This window comes from Polypterus senegalus, chromosome 1, assembly GCF_016835505.1.
Source record: "Polypterus senegalus isolate Bchr_013 chromosome 1, ASM1683550v1, whole genome shotgun sequence".
In the NCBI taxonomy this organism is placed as follows: Eukaryota; Metazoa; Chordata; class Cladistia; order Polypteriformes; family Polypteridae; genus Polypterus; species Polypterus senegalus.
In genome coordinates this window covers 174,312,732-174,333,516 of record NC_053154.1, presented here as the reverse complement: position 1 = coordinate 174,333,516, position 20,785 = coordinate 174,312,732, and the positions used below count along the sequence as shown (strand labels likewise).

Sequence of the window (20,785 nt, the reverse complement as noted above, 5' to 3'; positions counted from 1 at the left end):
AATATATATATATATCCAACCTGATGGAGCTTGAGAGGTGCTGCAAATAGGTATGGGCGAAACTGGCCAAGGATAGGTGTGCCAAGCTTGTGGCATCATATTCAAAAAGACTTGAGGCTGTAATTGCTGCCAAAGGTGCACCAACAAAGTATTGAGCAAAGGCTGTGAATACTTATGTACGTGTGATTTCTCAGTGTTTTTATCTATACAAATAAAAGGCAACGCCCTCACTGACTGACTGACTCATCACTAATTCTCCAACTTCCGGTGTAGGTGGAAGGCTGAAATTTGGCAGGCTCATACCTTACAGCTTACTTACAAAAGTTAGGCAGGTTTCATTTCGAAATTCTATGCGTAAAGGTCATAACTGGAACCTACTTTTGTCCATATATACGGCCATAGCCTGCAGCTGGGTCGCCGTGTGAGGCGGAGTTGCGTCCCGCATCATCACGCCTCCCACTTAATTGAGTGCCTGACCATATAAGGTAAATATTTGCGAGTAAAGGACTATGCTTAGCATATTCATAAGTGCAGCTGCTGCGGAAACCCTCGGACGCTGAACAAGCCTTTGTACACATATCAATAGGAAAGCAAGGTGTAAACCTCAGTTTAAACTAAATATTCGCAGGCAAAACCACAACTTAATACCTGGAATGCCTGTTAAACATCTTAGATTCACGAGTACCGATTTGGGTAGTGATCACTTTGATGAATGAAACCTGTTCAAAAAACGCATTACACAATTGAGAAGGCAGCAAAAGAATATGAAGCGAGTGATGCATACAAGCATATTCAGAAGTGTAGCTACTGCGGAAAAAAAGCACGGTGTAAACCTAAAGTTTAAATCAAGATCATAGACAGGCTGCCACTGGCATTTGTCATGCCTACGACGAATACGATATTCGCGAGATACAAGTTTAAGGAGAAGACGCAGGGTATAAATGAGACTTTTGATCACTTTGTAACAGAGTTACAATTGCTGTAACGGAGTTAAAATTGCGGGTGAAAGACTGTGCTTATGCAAACGAATAGAAAAGCAGGGTGTAAAGCTTAACTTTAAATTAGGTTCATAGACACGCTGCCGCTGGCGTTTGTCATGCCTAAGACGAATACGATATTCGCGAGATACAAGTTTAATGAGAGGACGCACGGTATAAACAAGACTTTTCAGCACTTTGTAGCAGAGTTAAAATTGCTGATGAAAGGACTGCTTATGGAAGCGAAGATGAGGTCACGGATAGACTAGTGTTTGGCGCAAACTCAGCAAAAGTGCCAGAGAAACTTTTAAGTGCCGGGTCTGAGCTAACATTAAATAAAGCCGTGGACATCGTGAGATACATCCTGGTGTTGACAGGCATCCCATTTGGGTTTGGTTGTTGTTCTCATTGTGTGAAGGATTATTTCTCCAGTTACAAAAACACATACAGGCTAAGACAATTGATGATTCCTAATTCACTCCAGTATGTGAATGAGTGGCTCATGTGATGAACTGCCACCTTGCCCAGGATCTAGTATTTCAACCCTGAACTGGATTAAGTGGGTTAAAGAATGTATGATGTGTTATGCATCAGTAGGCTACCAATAAATAAATACATCCTTAAAAGTAATAGAAAGATTATACAAACATTAAAAAATGAATTAATAAAATTATCTTTTCATTACTTATACCTGTAATTATAACATATAATTATAACATACATGTTTTTACACAATAATTCCTGTACTGGAAATCCAATTCAGTTTATAAAAAAGTTTTATATAGCACCTTGCACAGCGATCACAAATCTTGTTACAAAGTAGTTAACATTATATAAGTACATATATGTTTGGAAACAGAAACACAGATATACATAAATTGATAACTGTATGTTTATAATGTGGAAAACCTAGAAAGTTTTATGATGAAGAAAACTCTAAAAATGAAATAACATTTCCAGAGTTCCATCAAGGGGGCGCTCCAGAAATTAATGACAGCCTTAAAGCCATCTTCTGAAACAATATCCTCTGTAGAACCATACAAAAAGTGCTGGTTGACAATGCGCTTTAAAAGTTACAAAGATTTCCGAATTTATTTCTTATAAAACACAAAAACCCACAGATAAAAATGTGTTTAGTGAATATATGTGGAAAATTACAATAAGCATAATCACTCCTGTTTGTTATTAAAGAAACACAATGTGTTATAAAGCAGTATTCAAAACATTTAACAAAGATATTATTAACTTAAAAAATATAAAACCACATTCAATGCCATTCAGAGGATTGTAACAACAAGCAACAAATATGAAATATTATCAAATATTCTGCACAAACCATGAAAAAAAATCAACGCAATCTGTAACACAAATTATGAGAAACCAATAACGCCATACTGCACGAAAACGTGCAGTGAATACACTTGATTTGAGCATTAATAGTTTTCATCCCCTTTCTCTGTACATTTAGCATTCGTTTGCTCAGAAGGTTGATGCCCTTGCTGCTTTCTAGCGGCCTCCTGCTGCTCTTCTTTCGTTGGCATCTTTTTGCTTTAAAACAAATTAAGTTAGTTTTTGTGTTGCACTTACTTAGTATGTTTTCTTTAATTTTTCACTTAAGCTGGCACTTAAGTCTTCAATCTGCCTCAAGAATGATTAGTGAAGGTGGTAGGAATGAGAACAGCGCCCATATGCATGCGCTGCACAGCCAACCTGCTGTGTGCTGCTAATAGTTGATTTTACAATAAAACGAAATAAAAATAAAAAGAGTAATAAAAATTATCACCCCAAAAGCAGATAGCAGACGTCACGTAGTATATGTTTACCAAATTTCAGGTCAATAGTTCAAACGGTTTGTGAGCTACAGGTGATTTAAAATCCTGGACAGACAAACGAACAGCCACTGTAGCGTATTATATATAAAGATTAATGTCATTTAGACACCTCAAAGCAAATGCACTTTGGATCACAAATCTATGAACACACAGGGAAATTTTTGGAGCAACACAACTGAAAATTTTGAAAGTTGTTGACTACTTTGATAATTATGTGTCCATTAATAATTACATACATCTTCCTCCGTATAACTGAAATTTTTAACTTTTCTGTGTGTTTTATGACCAAGACAATAGGTGGGGAATGTTTGTACATTTGCACCACAAAATGGCAAATGAAGGAAAAAAAAAAGAAAAAAAATAATTCAGAAAATGGTCATTAAGACAGAGCTGATTAGCATAATTGCTAACAGTGCACTGAGCTATTTTACAAAAAATGAGAATACCAGTAACAAAATCTTTTTTGTTTAGACCAATTCCTGTGAACACTGTGTTGTAATATTACATCCCATGCTGAAAGAGTTTGAAAAGTGTTGGTGTGATTTTTTTTTTTGTGAAATTTGAACAATTTTAAAAATAGTGTTGTAATCTATTCTATTTAACGTACCCTATTTTGAGTTATTTGTTCAATTCTGAATTATTTTAATTCCAAATGATGTGTCTTTTATTTGATGTTAACACTGAAGTTGGCAGTTCATGGACATAATAAACCAATACTATATTCCAGTCTTCAGTCTCACTACAATGGCATTCGTAGACATACTCGGCTTGAGAAAAATGGTATTGACGCATCCCTTATATACACAGACACAAACAAATGTTTTATATGTGTGTAATATATATATATATATATATATATATATATATATATATATATATATATATATATATATATATATATATATATATATATATATAAACTCACTCTTTCTCATATTATATTAGAGAATAATAAGAGAGAGAGACAGAGACATGGAGATGAGTGACTTTTTTTGAGTTGCAAATATACAGCACATACACTGAGATTTCAAGAGGCAAAGATTAATAAAACTATACCTTCCTAGATAGCCTTAGAAAATAAATTTTGTTCAAAGCACGGATATTTCTATCAGCTAACTCCATCAAAAATAATCACATTTTCTAGACTTCGGCAACTTATACAGTATTCAGTTTATGTAAAATAATGTTTTTTAATTATATAAGCTAGACATTTTGTTAAAAGTAACCCATTCAACTAAGCTAAGTTTTTATCATTATCTGTACCTGAAGCGATACTGGCTAATTGATCAGTCAAACACAACCATGATTTATCTATTGTACCAACAAACTTGAAGAAATTAACCTCTATATGCTCTTAGGGGAAAACAGACTAGTAATCAATCTTTCAATCAAGATTTTCAGATAACCAGTGGAATTCAGTCAGCCATAAAATGCATCATCCATAAAATCCATACTTGTTCATTCTGTGTTAAGCATGCTGTAATTTAGCTTAAAATTGTACATCACTACACATTTGCATGAAATCGATCTAAAACATATCCAGGACAATATCCAAATTGCTAAAAATGCTTGGTAGATCAAGGGTTTTGTGATTATTCTACATGCAGATAACATTAGGTTAAAATGTCTACCTCTCTCTCAGATAGCCTTCTATCTAAAAATAACATCCAATCCTCTAACAAATTATATGGAGTAATAACAGACAGGATAAAATTGCAAAAAAACAAAAAAAAGTGATTATGCAATCCTACAACGTATTGCTTATAAGAAAAAAATCCTACTCTACCCAAAATAACTCTACTGGAAAATAATGTCTTACTATTTATTATCTTAAACTGGAAAAAATAAAAATTTCACAGTAACAAAGGGTTTAAGAATATTTTTTTACATTTTTTTTTCTGTTGCTTTAATAGATATCAAGAAGACCTTCAGACTGGGCTCTGTTGTCATATTGCTCTCTAAGTTGCTTTCAGTTTGACATAATTTTTTTTGGAACACAATGTCAGTATTACTGTACTATTTTACATAGTCTGTGTTTTGTTCTCTGAATAAAATACATGCTAAAAAACAATGTGCATTATCCAGTATATGACATCTGCAGTTGATAGAATTAGGAAAGAATTAGTTAGGTTATGAGTAGTTCTAATGTGGAAACACATGATATATAGTGTATTATATATATATATATCTGTACCATTATATATATGTACCAAAATAAACTGCTCAAAAAATTAAAGTAACACTTTTTAATCGGAGTATGGTATCAAGTCAACGAAACGTCTGGGATATTGATCTGGTCAGTTAAGTAGCAGAGGGGGTTGTTAATCAGTTTCAGCTGCTTTGGTGTTAATGAAATTAACAACAGATGCACTAGAGGGGCAACAATGAGAAGACTCCCAAAACAGAAATGGTTTAACAGGTAGAGGCCACTGACATTTTTCCCTCCTCACCTTTTCGGACTGCTTTTTCACTAGTTTTGCATTTGGCTATGGTCAGTGTCACTACTGGTAGCATGAGGCGATACCTGGACCCTACAGAGGATGCACAGGTAGTCCAACTTCTCCATGATGGCACATCAATACATGCCATTGCCAGAAGGTTTGCTGTGTCTCCCAGCACAGTCTTAAGGGCATGGAGGAGATTCCAGGAGACAGGCAGTTATTCTAGGAGAGCTGGACAGGCCGTAGAAAGTCCTTAATCCATCAGAAGGACCGGTATCTGCTCCTTTGGGCAAGGAGGAACAGGATGAGCACTGCCAGAGCCCTACAGAATGACCTCCAGCAGGCCACTAGTGTGAATATCTTTGACCAATCAATCAGAAAAAGACTTCCTCTAGTGGGCCCTGTGCTCACTGCCCAGCACCGTGGAGCTCGTTTGACATTTGCCATAGAATACCTGAATTGGCAGGTCCACCACTAGTGCACTGTGCTTTTCACATATGAGAGCAGGTTCACCCTGAGCACATGTGACAGACGTGAATGGGTGGGGAGAAGCCGTGGAGAATGTTATGCTGCCTGTAACATCGTTCAGCATGACCGGTTGGGAGGTGGGTCAGTAATGGTCTGGGGAGGCATATCCATGGAGGGATGCATAGACCTCTACAGGATAGACAACGGCACCTTGACTGCCATTAGGTATTAGGATGAAATCCTTGGACCCATTGTCAGACACTATGGTGGTGCAGTGGGTCCTGATAATGCCCGGCCTCATGAGAGTATGCGGGCAGTTTCTGGAGGATGAAGGAATTGATACCACTGACCATCCCTCACGCTTGCCTGACCTAAATGACAACACATTTTCTACATGGTCTCCTCATTTCAGGGCACCATAATGTTTATGACATAGCAATGTGCATGTTAGTCATTTTTAGTGCTTTGTTCCATATCCCTGCCTGCAATAATTGTTTAAAATCTGTGATTCATAGAAATCACCAGGTGCTGAGCATCTTCTACAGTGATGCTCAGGCCTCTAGCGTAGCCATCTTCAGCTGCTGCTTATTTTGGGTGCTTGTCCCCTTATGTTTTTTCTTCAGTTTATGGAAGGTATGCTCAATTGGATTCACATAAAGTTACTGGCATGGCCACTGAAGAATTTTATATTTTTTATCTTTGAAAAACTCCTGTGTTGCCTTAGCAGTATGTTTAGGATCATTATCTTATTGTAGGATGATGCACCATCAAATGAGTTTACAGGCATTTACTGGAATTTGAGATGTTTCTATACAGCTCAGAATTCATGGTGCAGAAGCCATACATTCCCAAGCCATAAAACCCCCAACCACCATGTTTTAACAGATGGGTGGTATGCTTTGGATCTTGGGCAAGTCCTTTTGGTCTCCACACGTCTCTTCTACCCATGAGACCATTATCCGGAATTCTGTAGGCTCTTTTAAGTATTCCTTTGCAATATGTGATCTAGCCATTGTGTTTTTGTGGCTAACTAGTGGTCTGCATCTTACAGCGTGGCCTCAATATTTCAGACTCATAACGGTGTCTTTGACTTTCAATGGTGTGACTCTTGTCCTTATGTTGTACAATGGCAATTTGAGAAGCAAGGGTAGGTATCTTATGTCTGCATTAATGAAGCAATGAAACATACTTAAGTAATCACAAACACTTGTGTTGCCAGTTGTCCCATACCTTTAAATTAAAGTCTGTAATGTGTACTTTAATCATATCTGAACTGTTTGATTTGAAATTTTAAAGAAGAAGGGTAGATCAAGGAGAAATGTGTCATTGTTCCAGACATTATGGAGGGGACTATATATCATGAATGAAGGCTGAAACTGCAGACTGCCAGTTTTAACTTAAGTGTATTTAAATCCAAATTGGTTAAATAGCTTATGAATTATAGCACTTTTATATGTTATACCCTCCTTACCAGGTATAAAAAAAAAAAAAAAGAAATTGGACAATTGATGGACAAGCTGACCCATGGCCAGGAGAGGGCAGTTCCCTTATTATATCATTAACAATTAAGCAGGTAAAAGCTCTGGAGCTTATTCAAAGTGAGTAATTTGCATCTGAAAGCTGTGCCTCTGAACTTTCATTACGAGTTCAAAACAGTGGTCAATGCAAGTTAAGCAAACCATCACTAAGCTCGCAAAATAAAGCAAACCCATTAGTGAGGTAGCAAAAACCTTAAGAGTGACCAAATCAACAATTTGGTACATTCTTAAAAAATTAATGCACTAGTGAACTCAGAAGCACCAAAAAGTCTTACAGATTGCAGAATTCTTTATTTGGTGAAGAAACATCCCTTAGCAACATCTGTCCAAGTCAAGAACACACTCCAGGATATAGGTATAACACTGTCAAAGTCTACAATCAAGAGAAGACTATAAACGTAAATACAGAGGGTTTTACCACAAGGCATGGCTGGGTGTGACTTCACAGGAGTAAAGGATAAGTTCAGTATTTTACAAGTTAAAATTATTTCTTCATAAACATGGAATGCACAGTATGCAGTTGCAATGAAAAATTGTGTTCTAAAGTTTAACATTTCTTACAGATTTTAAAAAATATCGCCCTCACTAGCGCTTTACAATGGAGGCTAAGGGGGCATCACTGCAAAAATAAAACTTACCAAATATGTCCAAGACAATTGACAAGTATTGAGCTGAATCTTAAGATTATACACAAATTGTAAAATAGTTTTTATACATGTCATTTTTAAACAAACACACAACAATATTATGAATTTTAGACATTTTAAAATAAGACCTGTGTACACAACATCTCAGTGTTTCTCTTCATCGGCAATAATCTTTCACCAACTGCCAAACAGCAAACCCAACAGGACATGCCTGCTTTTTGATTGAACAAAGCAGTATTCTTCACTTGAATAATGGATGTACTTTTACAGTTTTTTTTTTCCAATTGCTATGACAGATTCTGTAATACTGAAGTTGCTTTCTCAAAACTCTTCATGTAGTCAACACAACATCAGCTTATGTGGGCCAAGCTGTTAAGCATTTCTCTTTGCTTTCATACAAAATGCAATTTAATGACTAAACACTTCAAAATTCATGGATTCCTGTCTCACTCAAAATCCATCAACATCACATTACATTTTCAGAGGCCATTTTGCACATGCCTACATACTGTCACCAAAACTGCTAACAAGACATTCAAAACTGAAATACAAAAATTTGCTAAATTACTATCAAGACTCTTTCTAAAGCAGATTGTAAAAACCACATAAAAAAATAAAATATGTCAATTGACATACAAAGTCAAACACAGCTGGTTTGTGTTAGTTGATTACCCAACCAGACGTTTTGCAGTAAACTGATCTCATTGTCATCCAAATATAACTGGTCATCTTTGAAATGTCTGCTGTTGTACACATGGACCAAGCAGGTCACCAATGATGAGGAATTGTTGCAGGAAGAGGGAATGGCTAACAAAGGCAAGGAAGAGCAAGGGCAGTGGTCGCAGATGAAATAAGGACTACAGTCATTGACCATGTTATCAATCATGGACTCTTATACAGAGAAGCAGGGTTACGAGTGCAGCCAAACATGCAGCAAACCACAGCCGCATCAATCCTAATAATATCCCACCAAACCAGCAGACAGTTGTCTGACAGTCGTCTAAATGTCAGAACTGCTCATTACAGTATATGCTATATACAGTTGGCTGACATGCACAGACTATTGATTTTTGTCTTCACAGTAGGATACAAAGATTACCTTGCACAGGGGGCAGAGGCAGAATTTTTAATGATGAGCAAGAAACTGCCATTGATGACATGGTCACTACTGACAATGCCATACGACTCCATGAAATCCAGGGCAGAGTTCTGGCAGACAACACAGTGTTTGACAACGTGATAAGTGTCAGCACAGCAACAATTGTCAGAGTCCTACAAATGCATAAACTAACCATGAGTCACTTATACACTGTCGCATTTGAGAGGAACAGTGTACATATGTGAAGGAACTCTGATACTAATATTTCCAGGTAACAGGTCTATTCAAAACTGTTGTGACTCATTCTTTAGTGGTTGTGGCTTTGAAGGTGAAACATTATGAACATAGGAGTCTAGGGCATAAACCCAGTCCAAGCCCAACTACCTTGCTACTGAGCAAGGCCCTTGTAAGCCAGAGTTGCTCCAACAGGGTTGTGCCTCTAATTGATCAACTGACCGCAGCTCTGAATAAGGCTGTCTTCCTTACAAGTTCCACAAAAACTTCTGAAGTACAACATACCACAAAGGTATATAGAGCTATGTATGCAGTATTGTATGCTATTGTAATGTAATTTATTCTTTACAATATGGTATTTTTTCCTGTTAGAGGGTCATGGAGTTGGAGGCTATGCAAACAGGCCATGTGTTCATCTTAGTGGATGAAGCGGAGTTTAACCTGGCAAAACAACAGCAGCGAGAATGGACTATTATAGGTCAAAGAGCAACTGTGCAAGTCCCAGGACAGGGAGGAGCCAACATTACAATGTGTGCAGCAATATGCAATGATGTTGCATTGCCACACAAACCAGTCATTGGCCCATACAACTCAGATCACCTAATTTCGTTTCTCAATGACCTCTACAGGACACTGGTACCAGAGGATGAGAGAGTGTGGGCAAGCAAAAAGGTGTTATTACAGGTATTTGTAGTGAAATGGGATAACTTGGCATTCCATCACTCCACTGCAGTCACAGAATGGTTTGCTACACACCCAAGGATGTCCTCATTGTTTCTGCCACCACACTCCCCCTTTCTGAACACCACTGAAGAATTTTTTTCTGCATGGAGGTGGAAAGTTTATGACCACTGGCCACATGATCACGTGTCATTACTGGATGCAATGAATGCCAAGATATTTCTTCATAGCAATGCCAAGGATGGATCAGGCATGTGAAGAGATACAACCCTAGATGTATTTCCAGAGAGAATATCAGATGTGATGTTGATGAGAACTTGTGGCCCAATCCAGAGGAGAAAATGGATTAGCATTACAGATCAACTACAAGTGTATTTTGTGTTGGGTATATATTTTTTTAGTGTATGATTATGAATGAATATTCTTTATTTATATTAGACCACAGATGGGAATAAAGTCCACTGACATATACTGCTGCGTGGTTTGTTCATTCCTGAACATTTTATAGTGAACAAAATTGTTCTGTTGTGTAATACAATGTTTGCAACAAATAATGTCAGTTACTTTACAGACAATACTTTCATGAAGATCCATATTACATTTTACATAATGCTGTCTGTTGTTAGTGTTTTGTAGTTCTTTTGTTTTGTGTATGATGTAGTGTTCTTCCATAAAGGCATAAAGTGCTACTGTTTTGTTGCTGTAGTGCATTTTGGAGGAAACCTTAACTGTTTTGGTGGCTATAGTGCATCTTGGCAGAGGGCTTAACTGTTTGGTCAGACTGTGTGTTGGTACTGCAGACTGTATAAAGAGTTTTCAGAAAGCGACTTCAGTATTGCAGAATCTGTCTTAGCAATTGAAAAGAAACTGTAATAAAAAGCCATTGAATGGGTTTTCTATTTTTGCTTTGGCATTGAACAGGTATTGAGTATCATACAATTTCAGTGGTATTGGAATTGAATATCCAACTTTTTGGTATTGTCACATCCTTTAATAGGTAGAATCTCTTTTCATTCCACGTGAGCAGATTAACAGCCAAAGAAAACAGTATGGTATTATTAACCTTAATATAGTAGTAACAGAAAAATAGTGTGAGAATACAATTAACATAAGAGACAGAGGTTTTTGAGTGAAATGTTAAAGAAGCAACCAAAGGATCTACATGAAAAAAAACATATGAAAAGATGAATGGTAAAAAGTAAATCAGAAAATGAACATACCTGCAGAGAAACCAGGTTCTCAGATAGCATAGTATACAACATGTCTTTGGCCTCTTTTGCAGGGATCATTGCAAAATCTTCTACTTGTTTCTGTTCAAGGTGTCGCTTCCGCAAGAGCAGACGAAAAATCCGTGCAGAACGAGATCCAAATCTACAACAAAAACACTGTGTAAAAGAAGAGCCATAAAACAGCAGCACAATTAAACTTATAGCTTATATCAAAGTTTGTACTTTGCTGGCTAATGTAATTCTTATATAAGTAGTAAATGCTGTATCTTACATTTTTTGCATGCATTACCTCCAATACTAACAATATTTAACAGTTAACTGAATACTGGGATAGGCATTGTAACTACTGAAAATACTGCAGGTTTTAAGGTTTGCTGTGTATTAATTCTACTTTGACCATTATTTCTTAACACATGCCTTGTGCATTAGGCTTTACAATAAAGCAACACAAATTTCCACACACTTTTAGTGTGTATACCTATCAGAATATCTAACTTTTATCTTCAAGATACCTCCTAAGCACTTCATGCAGGTTATGTCTCCTTTTTTGACTAAGATTATTTCTTACGGAAAACAGAACTTGATTAAACCATAATTTAAATTATTTTGACCAGTGCTTACTTACCTTTCTTGAACTATAGTCTCCAATGTAGCTCTAGAAAGACAAGCAAGGGCCTTTTGCAAGTCTGAAAGTAGGAGTTAAGGTACAGCTTCTGATGTGTCACACATACAAAGTATATTTAAAATAAAGGGGCAAACAGAATCACAAACATGGAGTATATTTTCTGCATAGCCATGCTATTTACCAATCTCAGAATTTAACAATAAAAGGATACTGATAACATACATACCACCACCACTTTCTCCAGACTTTCCAACAAACTCCATCTAAAACAAAACCATGATCTTCAATCTGTATATTCCTTTTCTCCTTTAATTTGAGCTTCAATTTACTTAATAATATGTTTCAGAATCAAAAAAGGGTATAATTAGTAGTTGCTCTTCAAAATTAATCTGAGAGATAAGTGGTCTTTCCATTAATTTTTAAGTGACTTGGATTAACTACTTGATTTGAAAATTTAACAACAGGCTATATTTTAGACAACACAGCATTTGTGGATTTTGCTTTTGCTTCTTGGCATAAGCGTTGAACAAATATTATTAACAACAACACTTTTTCAAATGCTTTGTAGCATGGTATTCCTCCCACATTCCAATGTTTGGCACATGGCCACAGAAACTTGAGCATACATTAATGAGTGATTGGGGAGTATGCTAGCGAGTTTTAAGTTAAAAACATAACATTACAGAGTAGTGCAAACATTATGTGAAACATCTTGTGATGTTTCAAGTTACTAAAAAAAATAAATTTTTATCACTAATATTATTTGTTTCAGTTCATCTAGTGCATAAACACGACTATGCACGAGCACATGAAAAATGGGTAAAAAACAAAAGCATATCCAGGGATAAATTTCTGATATAATGACTAATTCAATATGGATTCCAAAATAATTTTTTATTGAAGGTTCAACAGAAAATAAAAAAAAATTACAAATTATGATATATGATACACTTACTGGATCATCAACAAGTAGTGTAAGGTACTGGTCCAAAACTTGCTTTGAAATATTGTATCCTGAAGGCAGTGCTCTAAAAATCTGAAAAACATAAATGGTCATGAATGCTTTCAGTTGCAATAAGAAAGACAAAAAAAATCTATATTCATATAACTGCACCTGATAAGCAAATAAGCACATTTAAAATAACAAAATCAATAATGTGGTCTTAAAGATTACATTTAATGTTAACCATTCATCTAATTAACAAGCTACACCCTATTTCAGGTGAATGTGTTATAAAAAATATAATATAATATAATCATTAAAGTTAAATTATTAGACATGCAAATCTAACATTTTATGTTTTGCACGGAAACTTGCATGGTACTCAATCATTTGATGCCCAGTTTTCTGAAATGTTCCACAAGGATTATATACTGTTAATAAAATTTTCTCCAACTACTTTGGACATCACCTGTTCATTCTTTTTTAGAAACTGTTCAGTTTTCTTAAGTACTCATGTATTTGTTCACTATTCTTGTTCACTCAGAACAAAATTACAGTTCTTACAAACAGCATGAACTAACTGTTACAATACATAATAAAAGTATGTTTCATGCCCATTTCAAAACACTATTAACAGAAGAAAACAATAATGATCACTGTTTAGAAGAGTTGCTAATCTGACAAATCAAAAGTTTGACGTGCCATGCAAAATTTCTAACAAATATCAGGAGCACATACTTTATTAACTTATCTGAAGATAACTTTCTTTTAAACTTAGTATTGGGTGTTAAATTACCGTTCCTTGTGTAGAAAAATGCAGTTTTAACTTAAGAACAAAAACAGGAAATCATAACTATTATTTTTAAAATAAAACCAACTATCTGTGCCTCAGACCTACTAATTACTGTTCCTGCATCAGGCATTATTAACATTATCTATCCATCTCTATTGATTCATATAAATTTTATGCACAAAAAATATTATTTGCCACTTAATAAAAAAAAATCTGATCTAAAACCAAATATGCCTAATGACAGATTAATTTCAAATTTATGCTTTATTCATAACATAAAAGAAAAGGTAGTGGCCTTGCAGCTTCGATCTCACCTCATTTATTATAATCAAATGTGACAGGCGGCCATGGACATTACACGGCTGGGATGCCAATGGAATGGAAGGATCAGAGGAGAAAGGATCGATGAAGCAGTACCTCCCCTGAAACACTAGAGGGCAGCCCTCCTGGGCAGCTGTGGCACCATAAATTCACGCAGGGCACGCGGTGACTCGAAGTTTGGTACAGCCCTGTTGGGTTCCATGGAGGAAACCTGGGGGAGCTGCAGAACTCTATACTGGACTTCTACCACACCTGGGATTGATTCCAAGTAACACTGATAAACCACCCGGAGCACTCCCAGGAACTGGAATCAAAATAGGTGCCTCACTCCATTCAAAGAGCCAGAGTTCGGAGGAAGTGGACGGAGCTTACCAGAAGAAGAGTGGAGGCTGAACAAGGAAAAGAGAACGAAGAAAGGAAAGGATAATATCTTGTATTGTACTTGGGAACTGTGACACTGTGGGGAATGAGACAAAAGCATCCCTCACGGGAATAAAAGTGTCTTGTGTGCTGAACTTGGCCTCTGTGTCTGGGGTTTGGGAAGCTGTATGCCCCCGGGTGGTCCACACTAATTGTAATCAGTCTAAGCAAATGAATATTATAGGTGACATGATTGAAGTGTCAAAAATTCCGAAAGGAACAATGGATCCAGGCTGCTAATTTTACACATACAATCGTATAATATACAAATATTACTGTTATTTAATTTTTTTGGTGTATGTGCACTTTATATCTTTAATATGAAGTTATTTTTGGTTATATAAAAAAAGGCGCTGCAGTGCAGGTGTTAAACACTGCAAGGCAAACCTCCTTGTTTGGAGCTGCAAATATACTTGTATCTTGATAGTTTTGCTTCACTTTGAGACTCTCCCTTCACAACAGCTCCATAACACTTGCGATCTCCCTAATTCTTTGTTATTCAGTTTCATCAACAACCTTGCCTCACAATGCTCACCAGGGACAGTGGCAACTCGATCTGCCACACTATTTCCAGCTCCATGAACCTAAAGCTCCACCTGCATCTATGCAACCTGGGACAGTGGATCTTTATAGATGGAGAAGCGGTGGTGGAGCAGTCTCTCAAAAGCTCCACAATACAGCCAAACAGCGCTAAAAATCCCAGATCTCCACCGTCACACTCTTTAGCAACTCCTCTGAAGAGGCAAGTAAGTCCATTATAGGGCTTTGTGACATTGGCACTTTGTTAAGAAAGAACGGTAAGTTTTCTTTTTGTCCCTCTCCTGAATCCAATGTAATGCTGGTGCTGAGTGCCAGAATAGATTCTCTCTCTCTTTAAATGGCTCTTTTAGGTGGCTCACTACCATTAAAATGATCGCTCACTGCTGCAGGCTTGCCGTTTTTATAGGCGCACCTGGCTCTGGTGAACAACAGCTCATACCACTGGTGACTCATACCCACTGTTGCAGCTTGTCAGCACATATTTAGAATTGAAAAGGTTTTTTTTTTTAGTGCAATAAATTCAAACAATGTTAAAGCTTGACTTGATTTAAACTGGCGTACTAACCTAATCATGTCGAATTTTGCAATATTTGACATTTGCAGTAGTCTTCTATCCCTAACCTTTGCAAATGTTAAGGGTGTAAATTCTTCAACAAGGACAGATGGACATGGTCGGAAACTTATCAAAAGTAGATTTTGCATAAATGTTAGAGTGCTTTTATTCAGACACATGGAATAAATTACAAAGTGGTGTGGTGAAGAGTAGGACTACTGGGACCTTCAAATCTTGACTTAACTTTATTTTACACAGTATAGGTAAATAGGATGAAATAGCTTGTTGAGCTGAATGACATGACCTTGACACAACTGTTGAAATGTTCTAATGTTTGAATAATTTCCTTCAAATGTTTTAGTCTAGTTTTTACAATGGTAATAGTACAAAAATGGCATTAACTTGTGCAGTCAATAGCACAAGTTTGAGGAAGTGTTGTAATTGCTATTTTGTTAGATTGAAGGACAGCTATTGACCATACATATCTATTACACTGCTTTTAAATTATGCTGGAATATCTGTTCTTGTATTAATATAGTTCTTAATTATAAAGGTAATTCCAGTATGTTTAGAAATGTAAAGACAGAATGGCACTGTAAGTTCTGAAATTACTATGTCACATAATACTGAGATAATAACTGATTTCTCTGTATATGCTACAACTGGGAGATATATTTATAAAACTCAATATTCGCTTCCAATTGCACTTTACACTCAGATGTTTTCCCTAAGACAAGTACCACTCTCCATGCTGCACTTCTACAGCATTATTCATTAAATATGATGCGTTACAATGCATGAATTGCAACTACTAGTCTTTAAATAAACAAAAGCAGAAATGTTATTAATTGGGTAATGATACAGATAGCAAACAAGGTATAGTCACTTCTTAAATCAATAGTTTAAAACACAAGTTTTAATGAATCAGCACACAACTGAAGCATTTCTCTTCAACAGCACTATACTTTAATCATGTTTTTTACCACACTTTCTAAAGCCTGATTTTTCCTGTCTAAAAATTCAGCAAAATTATGTTTTCATAGTATGAAATTAAAGCAGTTAATTCATACACTTTACTCCGGTAAAACTGACTGCTGCAATGAATTATTCATAGGCTACTCAAGTTGTTCTATTTGTAGACTTTTGTGATTGTTCAAAGTATAGAGTGGAACTGTTTTTTTAATCACTATTAATATCCATCAGTATTATCTAGTCTAAGCTTCCAATGCTTCAAATGTTTAGATACCATGCACAAATGCAGAGTCTAAGCAAAGGCATCTGTTTATTTGCATTGTGGTCTATGGCTGGCTTGGCATCCCGGCCAATACTCCCAGGCCGCCAGATGGAGCCCTCCCTGCAGCCTGGAGGTGCCCTTAAGACCAGCAGGGAATCCTGGACAATGGAGTTTTCATCCACAACCCTGCTGGATACCACAGGGGCCGCTAGATGGAGCTGCAGGGAGGAACAAAGAATATTATTTTCCCTACGTCCCGGAAGTATGTCCGAGTCACATGGACAAGGGGAATGATGTGCTTCCGGAGTGAAGAAAAAGAAGATTTTTGATCTGACCCGGAAGTGCTAAGAAGTCACATGGACTGGGGGTTCAGAAGCACTTCCAGGTCATGGACTATAAAAGGATTGTGGGAACTCCCAGACAATGTGAGCTGAGCTGGGTGGAAGGGTGGCAACGCATCTTGGAGTGGAGGACTGGTTTACTGTTATTGTGATTTATTAATGAGAATTGTGGAGAGGATGGTGCTTGTGCACTACTGTATAGTCCGAATAAAGAATTATTGAACTTTTACCTGGTGTCTGGAGTCGAGTGCCAAGGGTTCAAGGAGACGACAGCGCCCCTTACTGTCACAGCATAGACTGCTTGATTACTTCTACTTGTAGTAAATGAAAGAATATCTTAATGTCTTTCCGACTTACAAGCTGAAGTGTGCACATTATTGATATAGCACTCACACCTTCAGGTAAATACATCAGAACATTTTAAAAGGTTGCTGTTGCTTGCTTATCTTTTGCCAATACATTCAGAGTTCACGGCCTCAGTCATTTGCAGATTTTTCCTTAGAACCTATCTAATAATTGTTAGCGGAAACCGCAAATATAATCCGCAATTTTTATGGCTTTTTTCCTGGCAATACTGTAATGTAGAGAGAACAGGAAGCAACTGTAGAGGAAAATGCGGCTTGGGATGGTAAAAGTAGCCAATAGAATTTGAAACTGCAACTCCCAGCAGTCCCTGCAGTGGCTTTGATTGGTCTTCTGCTGAGGGTGCTGGGGCTGTTGGGGTCAAAGGATGGCAGCGCGGCTTATAAAAAGGGGGCCGGTGACCAAAAGCAAAAAAAAAAAAGTTTTTGTAATTTGTGTTTCAAGTTCCTGTCTGTCTGCCTTCTGTTGGGTTACCTGTACTTACTCATTTTGTCCTGGATCATTTCATGGTTGGTGTCTGGATTATTTGCCGTCTGCCTGTGTACATGAGGACTGTAATGGCGCTTTTCCACTGCATAGTACGGCACGACACGGTTCAGTTCAGCTCACTTTTGGGGGGGTTTTCCACTGGGAACAGTACCTGGTCCTTTTTTTAGTACCACCTCAGCCGAGATTCCAAGCGCGCCGAACCGTTACCAAAAAGTGACGTGTAAACTCTGCTGGTCACTGATTGTCCGGAGAAAATCGGCATTACTGCGTCACTGGTTATTCTTTTCTTTTAGGTACACACACGCGGAAGTTTGTGTCCCGTCTCTCCATCGCTGGACGCAGTTTGTTGCATAAGTGGATGAATGTTTCTTCAGACATTCGAAAGTTCTCCAGCCACTGAGTGCTTGTAAAACCGGGAACACATCCCTCCACTCTGAAGCACGGTTAAATGTCCAAACAGATGGTCTGTTGCGGCGACTTTTTTGCAAAATGTGGAAGATCTGTAATATACAGAATCAGCATTTTAATGTTACACTGGCAGTTAAGTTCATTTTATGCTTTGCAACAGTGATAAAGGTTAGCTAGTGATGTGCTTTTTTTTAGATGTTTACCCTTGCGCGTCGTTGAGCTAAAGTGTTGTCGTTGTCTGCGTGTTGTTGTAAAAGTTCCACAGTGTCACGGCAGTAGAGGCGGGCAACTATAACGACACGTGAATAATCCCGCCCTCTCTAAAGCTGTACTAAACTGCAGTCGAAACGCAAACCGAGCCAAACCAAGGTGAGCTGTACTGAACCGTGCTGTGCCGTACTATGCAGTGGAAAAGCGCCTTTAGTGGAATCATGGCCATCCTACAAACAAAGGAGCGCTCCTGAATCCATCCACCCGTCTTCACCATTTCAGGAACTAGCAGTAGGACTATCTTTACATTACATGCAGATCTCTGGACTATTTTCATCATTATTGTACATTTCATCCATTGCCATTTTTCATGATTTACTGTGTGTGTTTTGTTTGTGCTTTGCTGTATTTAATGTGTAAACACCGTAAGGGGAACAGGGGTGGTTTCATTTTCATTTGTTTTCATTACATTCTTTATTTGCTGTTTGATTACTGGTTTGCTTTGTTTTTGTCTCAGTTTGTGAGTGCATGCGGGTCGGCCCAAGGCTGGGTACGTCCCTGGAATCTCCACCTTAAAAATAAACAAATCACCGTCTTCTTGACGATGTGAATCTTAGCGGCACTGGACCGCTACAGCGTTATTCATTTCTCCTTGCTGCTGATTGACTTTGATGCATCTTTAGCTGAGTGTTCTTGAGTTTTCCGTTTTGTTCCTCTTAACCCTTAAACTGCCACACCGGCTACAGTCGTTTCCCAGTATCATTTGCAATCACGCAGGAGCTGATTAGTCAGTGCCGTACATTCATTGAGCAGCCAGCTCATGACCACTGCCAGCCCCTTGTGATCGGGGGGGCTGAACATACCTCTGGAAGACACGGACACTCCTAAAAAGACCCCTCTTAAAAACGCTGATAAACTACCTTCGCATTGCTCCCTTACTTACAGCTGCTCTGTCACGTGATATGCTTCTCGTGCTACACTTACTTAAAAGCCTGAACAGCACCTGTCCTTTTTGGCTAATTTGTTTCTCTCTCCTCCCCCAGACACCCTCTGCTCCTGTTGGGGGTCCAGCTCCCGTTGTGCTCCCCTATGATGTTTGTCTATTCTTTAATCGATAACAAACTGCATACTGAGCTTGTTTTACTTCTGAAAGAGACATGTTTGTTTGAAGTGTTTGGATAAAGTTCCTGTCTCTAAACAATCTCCTGTGTTTCAGTGCAATTCTGTGACCCAAGCGTGACACCCTGCAGCCTCACTCTGCCTGGAATTGAGCCGCTGCACTAGACTAGCCTGCAAGTATCAGCACTTACCTCTGTGTGCTTGCGTGAAGCCAGTTCAAGCGCAGTTGGCTCGGTGATTTACTGAATTTCATCCATAGCGTCAGTTGCACTTTGTGCATATTGTTCCAGTAGTTTTTAAAATAGTTTTTACAGTTCATTAGCAGTGTGTAAAATGATCAGTGTTGCAGTAATTGTGATGCTCTTTGCATTAAAAAAAATGTGTTCCATTAAATTTTCACTTTTTCTTTGTGAATTGTGACGTTTACTTAAAGTGCAGAAAAAAAGTATATGGTGTCCAGGGATGCATTAACACCCAAGTATGTGGCAGTTTAAGGGTTAAAGCCCCAATATGCCGCCAAAATGCCTTACACCTTTTAAGGTTTCTGGCATGAAAACGTGCTTGCATGAATTACAGTACATATAGCGGTAACATTTTACATTCTAGCACTGCGGGAGACATAGCAGTACAGTATACAGGTTTACCTTTACATTCTTTATTTTTAGATAATGTATTAAGCTGAGTCTGAAATTAAACTAAAGTGTTTTGGGGGCATATTTAGGGTTTAAACTATAAAAATAGGCATTTTTAACCACATCCAAAATTTGCCGTTTTTCAGAATTTGTGGGTGGTCTAAGAATGTAACCCCCGTGAATTTTGGGGGTGTACAGTATATTCGGACAAATAACAGATCTGTTTACAAATGTAAAGAATTGGTGAAGGCTAGAGTTTAATGGAAAAAACTCCTTTAAGAGGAAATGTGGTAATAAGGATTTAAGCTGTTTTGTTCAGCTTTACTCTTATATTCACATGGGTGAGCTTGATAGATTAAGCAAATTCAAGCCACACTTCATAACAACATGGATTGTGAACTAAAAAGCACATGCCCTTGACAATGAAAGCAGATCAGTTGAACTTGAATGGTTCTGAAGCAGATCTATTTTACACAACAGTAATAAAATTAAACTAAACAATATTACACAAGAAAAACATTTAAACATATCCCAGTGTCTTTCGGGCAATGCTTCTTTACACCCTCCTAATTTTTATGCCTTGCCCTGAAAGAATATGCTGTAATCAACTGAACACACTTGAATCCATAAAACTGTCATTTTCAGGAC

General features: G+C 37.5%; 1 protein-coding gene across 3 annotated transcripts in view; it reads right to left on the bottom strand.

The window, feature by feature from the left end:
• polr3c (polymerase (RNA) III (DNA directed) polypeptide C) overlaps positions 1 to 20,785 on the bottom strand; it is a 74,363-nt gene that overhangs the window by 16,716 nt on the left and 36,862 nt on the right. For all 3 annotated transcript variants that reach the window (XM_039763274.1, XM_039763284.1, XM_039763293.1), the window contains exons 8-11: positions 12,727 to 12,807; positions 11,983 to 12,034; positions 11,772 to 11,832; positions 11,138 to 11,288 (exon numbers count right to left, since the gene is read on the bottom strand). In XM_039763274.1, the coding sequence (XP_039619208.1) occupies positions 11,138 to 11,288; positions 11,772 to 11,832; positions 11,983 to 12,034; positions 12,727 to 12,807 (345 nt within the window). The remainder of the gene's footprint in view (positions 1 to 11,137; positions 11,289 to 11,771; positions 11,833 to 11,982; positions 12,035 to 12,726; positions 12,808 to 20,785) is intronic.